General features: G+C 43.4%; 1 protein-coding gene across 1 annotated transcript; it reads right to left on the reverse strand.

Moving 5' to 3' along the window:
• Window positions 1-788: 788 nt before the first annotated feature.
• LOC148115981 (vomeronasal type-2 receptor 26-like) lies at window positions 789-11,129 on the reverse strand. Its single transcript, XM_087885340.1, has 7 exons — window positions 10,969-11,129; window positions 6,458-6,749; window positions 6,230-6,361; window positions 5,549-5,773; window positions 3,364-3,591; window positions 2,720-2,846; window positions 789-1,693 (listed from the first exon to the last, which is right to left on the reverse strand). The coding sequence occupies exons 1-7, from the start codon at window positions 11,127-11,129 to the stop codon at window positions 789-791; spliced, it is 2,070 nt and encodes a 689-aa protein (XP_087741466.1).
• Between the last annotated feature and the right edge of the window lie 2,149 nt (window positions 11,130-13,278).

Consider the following 13,278-nt stretch of genomic DNA (forward strand, 5'->3'; position numbering starts at 1 on the left):
GCAATTCTCCTGGACAAGGATGTGGGACACTATTTTCCAACTGCCCTTTTATTATTTCAAGCAAAATCATTTTCTCAAATCATATATGGAGGGCAACTTGGTGTTGTCGCCCACCAGCGGCCAGCAAAGCTGGCAGCAGATTCAGACAGTGAGGAGGTTGGGGAGGAATGTGGGCCAGTCCTGGAGTCTGGGGAAGGCTTGGAAATGGCTCTGAGTCAGAGGCAGAGAGAGGGCCAAGGCCATCTGGTAGTTCTTTGCTGCTTCCGGAGTCTCCGGAGTCTGACATCAGTGAGGCAGAAGAACAGCATGAGCCTGTTCCCAGCGTGTGCATGTGCAGAGCTGCCAGGAGACAGGAACAATTAAGGAAACAGGATCGACTTGGGAGTAAAGCTTGGAGAAGATTGGCCTCTCCCATAACGCAGAAAGGAGAAGTGAATGGGACGTGAGCTTTTGTAGGAAGCAATTAGTTCATCTGGCTGATTCAAGATTTGAAACTTCTATTTGTGACTCTGTGCCAGGTTTGGCCTTGCCCTGCATCTGGAAATTAGATCATTGGCAGCGTTCCATACGAGATAGGTGGGTGTTGATAACCTTCCTCTGAAAGACTGTTTATCAAGCCTTGTGGACTATAAATGAAAGTAATTTACAGCCGTATGAATTAAATAGGTTTGCTGGGACCTTGTTTGTGCTGTTTACTTTCTAAGGAAGCCTAGGTCAGAACACTTGGATCATTTTCTATGATTGGCCCATTGGAATATATTGAGAGCACAAATTCCTCTATCTCACATTTATACATTTCTTCTGGTTGTAAGATGCTCTTTTGTATTCAAGTCTGGTCTCAGAAGGATAATGTAGCACTTGGGGATGAAGATGCAACCCAACAGACCAGCACTGGAGGCCAAGATGGAGAAGACCTGCACAGCCACCATGTATTTTCCTTTGGTGCTCAAGTAAGTGGGCACAAAAGACACCCAGACACTGCAGAAGACCAGCATGCTGAAGGTGATCAGCTTGGCTTCGTTGAAGGCCCCGGGGAGATTCCTGGCCAGAAAAGCCACCGTGAAGCAGATGATAGCCAGGAAACCCATGTAGCCAAGGGCAAGGTAGAACATGGAAACGGAGCCTTGATTACATTGGAGGATGATCTCTGCAGGTTGTGAGTACATGTCTAACTCCGGGAATGAGGGAGAAGTGGCCAACCAGATGCTGCAGAGGACAACTTGGACACCAGAACACAAAAGGATGATAGAATTGGCCAAGGTCTTCCCTAACCATCTCTGTAAATTATTCCCTGGTTTTGTGGCAAAGAATGCTAATACCACAGTGACTGTTTTGGCCAAGACTGTAGAAATGGCAACTGTGAAGATGTTGCTGAAGGCTGTTTGTTGGAGAAGGCACATGGCTCTCCTTGGCTGGCCAATGAATAGAAAAGAGGTCAAGAAGGAAAGCTGGAGGGAGATGAGGAGGATGTAGGAAAGGTCCCGATTGTTGGCTTTGACTATGGGAGTTTCTCGGAATTTAATGAAGATTCCCAAGACAAAACCTGTTACTAAAGAGAGGAACAAGGCAAGTGAAGCTAGGATGATCCCCAAATTTTCTTGATAGGATAAGAAAGTTTCAGTCTTAGGTATGCAGTCATCTCGATTGATATTTGGATACTGATCTGCTGGACATTTGGTGCATTTTTCAGCATCTGAAAAGAGCAAGATCAATATCTCTCATAAACTAGGTTCTTCCATCATTTGTATAGTTGGAGTGAAACTGGTGATGGGGTGCATGAATATGTTCAGAAATTTGAGTAACATTAAGCAAAAGGACAAGTTCAGAAAGCAACTGAGATTCTCTGCCACATATTCCCAGGACGAGATCAGTGAGATTCCATGAAGCATGTGTTAGACATGCAATCCAAAGCACCCCACAGTCCTCTCATCAATGATCCATGTAGAGACTGGGTCTGCTGGTACTGGATTAGGTGAATCACAGGAAGGAATTGTCAAGCCTATAATTGATTGGGGTGTGGGATTGTTTGTATCTTTGTGCATTCTGACATGTATTCAGCTTGAAATGTTGGCAGCTGAAGGGGGGGTGGAGTCTTCATTCAAAACAGCATTCCTAACTGATGAGTAACCACATTCTAACGTCTGGCTGATCGCAGAAGGAGGAGGAGAGATGTAGCCAACCATCCAGCTCCCACCTTGTTTGGACAATGTGACAGTGCTTTTGGAAACTTGAGAAACTGAAACTTACATTGGGGTGAAAAGCCCGGGAACTTTAGTACTGGCTTTTCACCAGTAGTGTCAAGACGATGTATCTTAATAAATTTGTTCTTTGAGGAGAAGTAATGCCTTGAAGTTTGATTTGTGATGGATGCATTACTTGGAGCCTGACATGAATAAGATGTTGAAATCAAGGTCGCAATGGCCCCTGCAAATATGTATGCCCCCCTTCATCTGTAACACGGAAATGGTCAGTTTTTATTTCTGGAGAGCACTTATCTGGTTGGTCTGTTCCATTGTCTCTTTTTCCTCCCACCCATGCCAAGGAAGCAAGAACTAATGGCTTCTCTCTTCTGAATAGGGATGAAAAGACAAGGCTCATTTTTATAGTTTTTGAAGTGACTCCAGTGAGAAGGAGAAAATCTTTGTCCCTCTTTAGTTTAAAATGCCTGAATGTCTATGGTCATCCTGAAAATCTTCCCCTTTCCTCTGGAGTCACCCACCTTCAATGGTGGAGATGGTTCCTTCTGCACAAGGACGGCAGTCATAGCAGCAAATGGGCCTCCCTTCCTGGGCCACCTTCCTAAATCCAGGATGACAGCTTTCCACACATGTAGAAGGAGGAAAGGGCTGAGGAGAGAAAAGGAAATAAAACTCTGGATTGTGAGATGGGTGGCATACATAACATACCCAGAAAAATAACTTATTTTCAGGAAAATGGCAGAGGGTTTATTCCAAGACATAGCTTTGACTAATTAGATCTAAAAGATTGGATTGCACACTCCTCTCTGTTTCTCATTCCTTTTAGTGTTTCACACACATTAAAAATTTAGACTTTCATTTTAAACGTAGATATTTAATTGCTCAAGGATATATTGCCTGCATAGTTTGCTTTGGCTAGGTAAACCACGTTGTTTGAATGACTCCTCATTCTACCTTTCTTTCCATAGACTCAGTGAATGGTTTGTATGAAAATTGAAAATTATTATTCATGGCCAATAAAGGCGTTTTTCACTCTTGAGAGTCTTATCAGCTGATGTGCTAACTCAAAGGCATTGAAAGCAATTCTCCACCGATGGAGAATTCAAGTGTATTCCTGTTATAGCCACCTTCAGTGGAATAAAATAAATGCCAGCATTACTCGCACCTTGTTCAGCAGTTCCACCTGTGCGATATTCTTCCGGTCAATGGAAAATTTAAAATCCTGGGATTCCCGTTTTTCTACGCTCCCAGATTTCACTCTCTTGACAGATTTATTTGGGAAAACAATCCAGTTCACAATGTCCAGGTCAGGTGTAAGATCTCCTTTCTCATCCAAATATACCCCTTCTATGGAATTATTGTAAAACTGAGAGCTTTGAAGGAAGGGGTGAAGCTGGAAAGAACGTAAGGTAAATAAAAATTTAAAAGGGACATCAGAGGTTTGTGTTTCTTTTTTAAAGACCCCTTTGTCTATGCTGGGAGAGCTCTGAATATTTCTGTCTCTCTGCTCAAAAAAACACATTTTATTGTCAGAGTCAAACTTGGGTGGAAAATATTAATAAGCAGGGGAATAATAACAGCTGCTAACTTAATATTTAAATATCTTGATCAGAACAATTTTTGGCAAAAAAAAAAAACCAAAAAACAAAACTGGCTACGTAGCTAACTTTGAGCACACAATAGATACAAACTGAAGGTAAACTGCTCCAAACTCGATTGCAGGAAATACCACTTCAGCAACAGAGTGGTCAATGCATGGAATGCACTACTTGACTCTGTGGTTTCATCCCCAAACCCCCAAAACTTTAACCTTAGACTGTCTAGTGTTGATCTCACCCCATTCCTAGGAGGTCTGTAAGGGGCATGCATAAGAGCACCAGTGTGCCTACCGTCCCTGTCCTAATGTTTTCTTTTATTCGTATCCTTTTCATGTATTTACAATTATGGTTACACTTGTATCTGTCATAAAATACATGCTTGACAAAATAAAATAAATAAAATAAAATAAATAAAAATAAAATAATGATGGTAAAGGACAGAAGATAGGATTGTGGTCATTCATGGTCCCAATGCTTTATTAGAGCAATAGAAATGTACAACTCCTGTAAAGACAAAAGTATTTTTTAAAACAAAATCATGTTTAATTAATCTAAAAACAGATGCCTGAAATTTCATCCATTCAGATTTTCCTTTAACTTGAGAGTTCTTGTTAGATTTTTCTCTTGTGTTGTATCCTTAGTTGCCCAAGTAAAGTAGGTAGCTTTGCTATTCTTACTTTCCTATGCTTTCTTTACGGCCTTCAGTGGTGAAGATCAGTGACGTCACACTGCAAGCATCATCACCAGTGGTGGGTTCCTCCCGGTTCAGTCCGGTTCGGCTGAGCCGGTAGCGGTGATGATATGACGTCAACGAACTGGTTCTCTCCCCTGCCCTCTCACCCCCCACCCCCCTAAGTTATTCTTACCTTTTATTTGGTCCCACCCCCAATCTATTGCTGCCTCCTGAGTCCCAGCTGATGACTAGAGGGAAAAAAAACTGTTTAAACTCTTGCCGCGGGGCTTCAAAGGGCCGTCCTACAGCTGATCAGTGTTAAAAGCAAACAAATGTGTCGGGTCGTAAGTGCGAGGACTGGTCGTAAGTGTGAGGACCTTCCAGAAATGACTCTGACCAGCTAGCCACGCCCACCTTGTCACATGACCTCCAAGCCACACCCACAAATAAGCCACGCCCACAGAACTGGTAGTAAAAAAATTTAGAACCCACTCCTGATCATCACTGAAAGATATTGGTTGATATTATTCTTCTTGCTACCATTTGATGGCTTGTTGTTTGTACCAACTTCATCAGTTTGGAAAAAAAAAAAGAAGAATGGCTGAACAACCAAGAAACCAATGAATTTGCTTTGAAAAACATAAAATTAAAAAAAGAGAATATTGGGGGTGGGGTGGCAGAGGTGGTATTCAGCCGGTTCGGACCAGTTCAGGCGAACTGGTAGTAGCAACCTGCCCCGGCGCTATGCCATTCTATTTAGCCACATTTTCAAGCCATGTGCATGCGTGGAAAGGCAAAGTGCACGGACGGAAGGCCGTGCACATGTGTGGAGGTGGCACGTCGCGAGTGAAGCAAGCCCGCGTGTGCTCAAATTTTTGGTGCTGGGCGAACTGGTAGGTAAATTGTGCGAATTCCACCCCTGGTGTGGGGAGGATAAGAGCAGAAAGAAACAGAAGGTTGTGATTAGATTGGAATTGAGTTTCTGAGTAATTTCATTTTTCAGAATAAATAACCAAATCATCCAGTGATAAAACTATTTCCCATATTTTGAGGAAAGATGTCTAATGGAAAAGAAGTACCTGCCAAGTCTTTAGCCTTGGATCTTCTACCTTCATGCCCCTGTTTCTCATTGATCTCTTGAATGCGGATATGTAAGCTGAATTTAAGGCCTTTCCCACAGACCAAATGGTGTTGTAAATGAGGTAGCTGTCCAGGGTTAGGAAACGATCAATCTCCTCTTTCCTCAAAGCCTCCAATTCTTCTGTTTGTTTATACCGTCTCCAGACTTTCACTGAAGGGGCATCCTTGGTGGATGAACATATAAAGGTTTTCTCCAAAAAGTTATTTAGGAGGTTAATTAAGGTTTTGAAATCTTCATAGTTTGCCCATTTTTTTTTCTTTATCAAGAAAGAAAAAATGCCACCAATGTATTTCAAGGAATTCTTACTAAACATAAAATCAAGACTGAGATCCCACTGAGCTGTGGTGATCCAGACTTTATCTATGACACGTTCTGGAAGATGTGCAAGTAGTGTGTTGATAACTACCATTCCTAGTGAGAATGAACTAGTCTCTGAACCATAAACAAAGACATTGACTTTTCTCCATTTGTAATATTCTGGTACTTTGAAAACAATATTAGCGACATTCAATCTAAAGCTTTGATATATAAACACACAAATGCCATTCTTCAACATCAAAGCAGACATTGTCCTCATGAATCTCTCCCCCTGGTCAGTTTCTGGAGCAACAAGACCAACCAAGGTCCACCTGAAATAAAGAAGTAGCTGGACCATTCCTGGGTACTGGACTCCTTCAGCAGGGAGCATCGTGTAGAAGAAAGGATGCTGAGTTTTATCCCCCAGAATCTTGGAAGCAAAACTGTAACTGATCTGGAAGAAATGGAAGATGTTATTTAAATATAACAAGAAAATGCAATTCTGATTGAAAATCACACAGTTGAACATTGTTTCCCAAGAAAGACACACCTGAGGGACTTTGTAGGTGCCCAACATGGTGGAAATCTGAATGGAGATGCCAGCCTCGGCCTCTTCCAGAACAGCCACTGTGTTTCTCTGCGTTCCACACCTGTAGTTGGGCACATTGGCCTCTCCGTCTGAAAGCAGGTCCAGCAACGGATCTGTAGTCATCTCTACCTTGAAGAAATTTTCATAGATATTATAACCCAGGGTGATGTTGGCTAAGAGGTGGTCATTCCGGTTGATGTCCTCAATGGTGAAAAGGAAAGGTACAATTTTCCAATAATACTTGGTTGATGTTCTGCAGATATGAAGATATGAATGAAAATAACATTTAACTTTCATTCCATGAGAATAGTTTTAGTACACTCAATCACAATTTTACCCCCAAACAGTTTGGAATATTCCAAAATATTAAGAAAAATATTAATAGAAAAAGAATAATACTGTGTTCCCCTGAAAATAAGACCCTGTCTTATATGTTTTTGAACCCCGAAATAAGCACTTGGCCCTATTTTCAGGGAGGTCTTATTAATTTGGGGCAGGTGGAGGAAGACGGGGCTCCTCTTGCCGTTTTACCTGATTTCATGTTTATTGGACCCGTGTCCCTCCTGGTTGGTGCTGGCCTCCCAGGAGGTTACGCGAGGCTGGCTCCAGGGTATTATCAACGCTTCCTTGAGCGAGGGTGTCTTGCCATCTGCCTTGAAAGAGGCGGTGGTGAGGCCCCTCCTCAAGAAGCCTGCTCTGGATCCGGCTGTTTTGGCTAATTATCGTCCGGTCTCCAACCTTCCCTTCTTGGCGAAGGTTGTTGAGAGTGTGGTGGCGCAACAGCTTCCTGGGTACCTGGATGAAGCTGTCTATCTGGATCCGCTCCAGTCCGGCTTCAGGCCTGGGCACAGCACGGAAACGGCATTGGTCGCGTTGGTGGATGATCTCTGGAGGGCTCGGGATAGGGGTTGTTCCTCTGTCCTGGTCCTGTTAGATCTCTCAGCGACTTTTGATACCATCGACCATGGTATCCTGCTGCGCCGGTTGGAGGGGTTGGGAGTGGGGGGCACTGTTTTGCGGTGGTTCTCCTCCTATCTCTCTGACCGGTCGCAGTCGGTGTTGGCAGGGGGGAAGAGGTCGACCCCGAGGCGCCTTGTGTGTGGGGTGCCTCAGGGGTCGGTCCTCTCGCCCCTTCTGTTCAACATTTATGTGAAGCCGCTGGGTGAGATCATCCTTGGCTTTGGGGTGGAGTTCCATCAGTACGCTGATGATACGCAGCTGTACATCTCCACCCCAGGCCATCCCAATGATGCCCTTGAAGTGATGTCCCAGTGCCTGGAGGCCATGCGGGCCTGGATGGGGAGTAACAGGCTCCGACTCAACCCTTCCAAGACCGAGTGGCTGTGGCTTCCGGCGTCCCGATATAGCCAGCTGGTGCCATCGCTGGCTATTGGGGGCGAGTTATTGGCCCCCACAGATGGGGCTCGCAACTTGGGCGTCCTCCTGGATTCACGGCTGTCTTTAGAAGAGCATATGACGGCCGTGGCCAGGGGGGCTTTTTATCAGGTCCGCCTGATTCGCCAGCTGCGTCCCTTTCTGGATCGGGATTTCTTACGCACAGTCACTCAGGCACTCGTCACTTCCCGCCTGGACTACTGCAATGCTCTCTACATGGGGCTCCCCTTGAGGAGTACCCGGAGGCTCCAACTGGTGCAGAATGCGGCCGCGTGGGGGATTATGGGAGCAAGGGGTCTCTCCCATGTGACACCTCTCCTGCGTGAACTGCATTGGCTTCCAGTGGTCTTCCGGGTGCGCTTCAAGGTGTTGGTTACCACCTTTAAAGCGCTCCATGGCATAGGACCTGGGTATTTGCGGGACCGCCTTCTGCCACTGATAGCCTCCCACTGACCAGTACGCTCCCACAGAGAGGGACTCCTCAGGGTGCCGTCAGCCAGGCAATGTCAGCTGGCGACCCCCAGGGGGAGGGCCTTCTCTGTGGCAGCTCCCACCCTCTGGAACGATTTGCCTCCGGAGATAAGTAGGATATCGGATCTCCGGGTCTTTCGCCGTGCCCTGAAAACTCTTCTTTTCCAGCAAGCAGGGCTGGCGTGAACTCCGCTCCCTTTTTTAGTTTTTAATTGTTATTAATTGTTTAGTTTTAATCTGTTAATGGGTTTTAATTCGTATTGTTTTAATTCGGGCCAAAGTATATAATTCTTTTAATTAATTTTAAATTTTGTATTGTTATGTATTTTAGTTCTGGCTGTGCACCGCCCTGAGTCCACTAGTAGAAGGGCGGTATATAAATTGAATAAGTAAATAAATAAATTTCCAGCTCTCTCTCTCTAACCCTAACTAGAGGAAATGGCGGGGACTGGCTGTGCATGCATTTAAATATTTTCAGGGAGAGATTATTTTTGGGGGAGGGCTTATTTTCAGGGCAGGGCTTATTTTCGGGAGAGGGCTTATTTTTGGGGAAACACGGTATCAATAGAATATTTTTCGATCATACGATATTAGTTAAAAGTCACTCTCCTAATTGGTGAAACTTGCACCTCTTCAATTTCACGCACTTGTCTTCTAGCATTTAATATTTTATATATGTGATGGCTTGCTTCCTCTGTCTTCGTAAAACTGATTGATATACCCAGAAAGATAAAAGGACCTATTATCTCTTTTATGTTCTAGATATTATCAATATATTTGGCATTGGCCCCAAGAGTTTAAACTGATTCAAAATAGCTCCTGCATGGATAATATTCAGAAACTGTTCAAGACCAGGTTATTTTCTCCGTATCTTCGACAGAGAGAAAGTTGAGTCTCTTTTAGATGGATGTTAGTTGGTTACCTTTTGATGATATTCAGAGTCTGTTAAAATTCAGGTCTTGGGCCGAGTCAAAGTTGAAACAATGTTGTTGCTTACTTTTTCTTGTTCTGGGGCCTTTCTTTGATTCTTTTCCTGTTTTCTATTGTTTCTTTTAATTGTAAGCCACCCAGAGACAAAATGGGTCTCATTCATAGTGAATTCTGTGAATTCTATAAACAAATGACTAACTAAAAAATCAGCCAACCAATAGATTATTATTTCATTTAAAGATTTTGCTTGGTTCCTGGCCTGAATTTGTGAACAAGAATGAGATATATTTTCCCTGTCTATCGATTCCTATATGTCTATGGAGTTTCTCAGTTATCCAGGTCATGGTTGAATAAAAGCACCGTTGAGATATCAATTCCTATGTTCTTAACTGGGACACTTTCATCCCAGGAGTAAATTTTAGCGTGGAGAAACAATGATGGAGTCATCTCTGATGCAGACAGAAAAAAACAACATTCTGCTGGGCTTGGATCAGGTGTCCCACAGAATATAGAATAGAATAGAGTTGGAAGGGAACTTGGAGGTCTCCTAGTCCAGCCTCCTGCTCAAGCAGGAGAACCTATACCATCTCAGACAAGTGACTGTCCAGTCTCTTCTTAGAAACCTCCAGTGATGGAGCACCCACAATGTCTGGAGGAAACTTCTGTTCCACTGGTTAATTGTCCTCACTGTTGGAAAGTTTCTCCTTAATTCCAGGTTGCTTCTCTCCTTTTTTTTTTGTGTAATTTGATTTATATGCTGCTGTTCTTCGGAGACTCAGGGTGGCTTACAATGCGTTAAGCAATAGCCTTCATACTTTTCTATATTTATACAAAGTCAGCTTCTTGCCCCCACAAACCGGGTCCTCATTTAACCGACCTTAGAAAGGATGGAAGGCTGAGTCAACCTTGAGCCTGGTAAGATTCGAACTTGCAGTAATTGCAGGCAGCTGTGTTAATAACAGGGTGCTTTAAACCACTGTACTACCAAGGCTCCTTGAATAGTTTCCAACCCTTATTTCTTGTCCTGCCCTCTGGTGCTGCCCTCTTCTTTGTGGCAGACTCAGGGGTGAGGTGGAAGAGAGATTTTCTTTTGTTTGTCTGTATCCACTCTTTCTTTCTTTCTTTCTTTCTTTGTCAAACATGTACAAGATAGCAGGTATAAGTATGACCATGGACATGAACGACGGAAAGAATACAAATAAATGGGGACAGTAGGATAAGGATGGAAAGCATGCCAGTGCACTTATGCACAACCCCTTACAGACCTCTTAGGAATGGTGTGTGAGGTCCACAGTAGACAGTTTAAGATTGAAGCTGTGAGGGTTTGAGGATGTAACAATGGACTTGAGTAGAGCATTCCAGCGTTGACCACTCTGCTGCTGAAGTCGTATTTTCTGCAATTGAGTTTGAAGCAGTTTACCATGAGTTTACCTCTAGCTCTACTCATAGGACAGAATGGAAAATAGATGGGGGAAAATATTTTGACTGAGGTTTTATACTTTAAAGCTTAAAATGAGTTTCGTGATCTGCAATGTGCAGTAGGGACTCACAATAGATTCAGAAAGTAAATTAGCAAAGAAAGCAGATCAGCGAGAGAGCTTCTTGTGTTTTTGATGGCCGGGACCTGTATGCATTTATTGAAGTGCCTCTAATGCAGTGTGCACGGATTGACTTACCGTGAGAATTTTGTTGAAGGACTTCTATCAAAGCTTAATAATTGAAACCGAGCAAGCATTGCCGAGACTATGCCACTAATCATATAATCTCCTGGCTTGTAATGATGCTGTGGGTCCACTTTACTCTGCTGCAGAGTCAGGAGGCATTTGGCTTTGTGCATCACACCAGATCCCCATGGCCACAGAATCAGCAGAAAGAGAAGCAGAAGCAACATGTATTATGTCCCTGACCGAGTCTTTCCTGTGTCACCTGCTTTTAAAGAGAGAAAAATAAGAGGTGGAAGAAACCAAACTAGTGTCTCCTGCTTGAGAAGGGGGGTAGGACTAGAAGATCTCCAAGGTCCCTTCCAAATCTGTTGTCCTGTTATTTCTGTAAGATGCTTCGGATCAAGTCAGAGTCAGCAACGGGACATAAACACAGAATCTGCTTTGATCTAAAACTACCATCAAATTCGCTTTCTGTATATACCCAGCATTTCTGACACAGACTCCACCCAACATGGCTTTGGAAGTCTGATATTGACACCAAAATATTTCCTGACATGTTTGTGTGACATTTTTTTTAAGTTTGCAGAAACCTCTCTAGGGCATTAAGACAACAAATAAACCACTATGATTTGGATAATTGTATGGAAGAGAACTTTCAGATCTCTGAACCCTGAAGGAGGGAGAACTAGAGACTTCAAGCTTTGAAAATGGGCCAGTGAGGAAGATAGGAGAATCTGGCCCAGATCTTTTTAATAAAACGCTTTTAGAAAACCTAGAATAAAGAGAGATTTTTAGCATGGCCACAAAAAGTGAGACTTAATATGTATTTATTTGGACTTTTTACCTAGGAAAATTTATAGATAGATCTGTAGCCACCTGTGAATCTTATTTAGAGATGACTAACTAGTCCCTTAGGGATGTGGTGGCTCAGTTGCTAAAATGCTGAGTTTATCAATCGAAAGGTCGGCAGTTCAGCGGTTCGAATCCCTAGTGCCGCGTAACACGGTGAGCTCCCGTTACTTGTCCCAGCTTCTGCCAACTTAACAGTTCTAAATCATGTAAAAAATGCAAGTAGAAAAATAGGGACCACTTTGGTGGGCAGTAACAGCGTTCTGTGCTCCTTTGGTGTTGAGTTATGCCGGCCACATGACCACAGAGATGTCTTTGGACAGCGCTGGCTTTTTGGCTTAGAAACTGAGATGAGCACTGCCCCCTAGAGTCGGGAACGATTAGCACGTATGTGCGGGGGAACCTTTATCGTTACCTTTTAACTAGTCCCTATTTTGAGACAGACAAATGTATGGAGCAGCACCTGAGGAAGAAAAAGACATAGAAAAAGCACCAAACAATAACTTGTGAACTAGGAGTTTGGAAATAGAAATTGAAAGAGAAAGGGATTATTTCAAGAATGGCTGTAAAACAAAGTTTATGTTCCATAACCAGACCCATCATTTTTTTCTATGTCAGAAACACCAAAGTGTTTCTGTGGTTAAAGGATTTGCCAGTGATATCATCATCACCCTGGAAGCACCGATTTGGGGGTTCCTTTCATGTCCCATGAAGTTGCCCGCTGAAGTGATACCCATTAATCTACTCTCAGTCACCTGCTTTTGAACCGCTGGGTCGGCAGGAGCTGGAGCATATAACAGGAGCTCACCCTTGGCTTGTGGCAGCAATGGGTCTTGAACACGGGCCTACCTATCAGCAGCCCAGCATTTTAACCTCATGAGTCACCATGTTCCTCTTACCAGACCCATGAAGGAGCAAAAGCAGCAGCTCAAAGGTTCAACCAACATTGGGTAGGAGAAAGAATTCAAAGAGAGATATAGGAAATGATTGGTATCTGTGCAGTTTCTTTAGCCTATTCCAAAGGAAGGGGGCTAAGGCCAGGTCCCTCCTGACTTTCTAGAGACCGGTACCCTTTCCAGAGGATTCAAGTTGGTTTTGCTGACTTCCCCTGGCACTCCTACTTGTGAAAAACCCATCTTTAAGGGAACTAAACATATATGTCTGCCTTTGAAATTGTATATGGGCAACCATGGCCTTTAGACTTTAAATTAAGATTCCGTCCCAGAAGATATTCATCCTGACTTAGAATGTGTGGAATCAAAATTCAGAATACAAAGGAAAGAATCAAGGTTTACTGCAGTGTTTATTAGACAGTAGGTACTGAAGGATTCGCCTCCAAAATACTAGTAGGAGGGTCAAAGACAGGGCTGGATTTTCCTATAGACTAACTAGGCTTCAGCCTAGGGCCTCAAGATCAAGAGGGGCCTACATTCAAATTGTTAGCAAAATTAAAATTACACTATTCTAAAAACA

Source organism: Pantherophis guttatus, chromosome 2 (genome assembly GCF_059756535.1).
Source record: "Pantherophis guttatus breed Tessera chromosome 2, ASM5975653v1, whole genome shotgun sequence".
Classification (NCBI taxonomy): Eukaryota; Metazoa; Chordata; class Lepidosauria; order Squamata; family Colubridae; genus Pantherophis; species Pantherophis guttatus.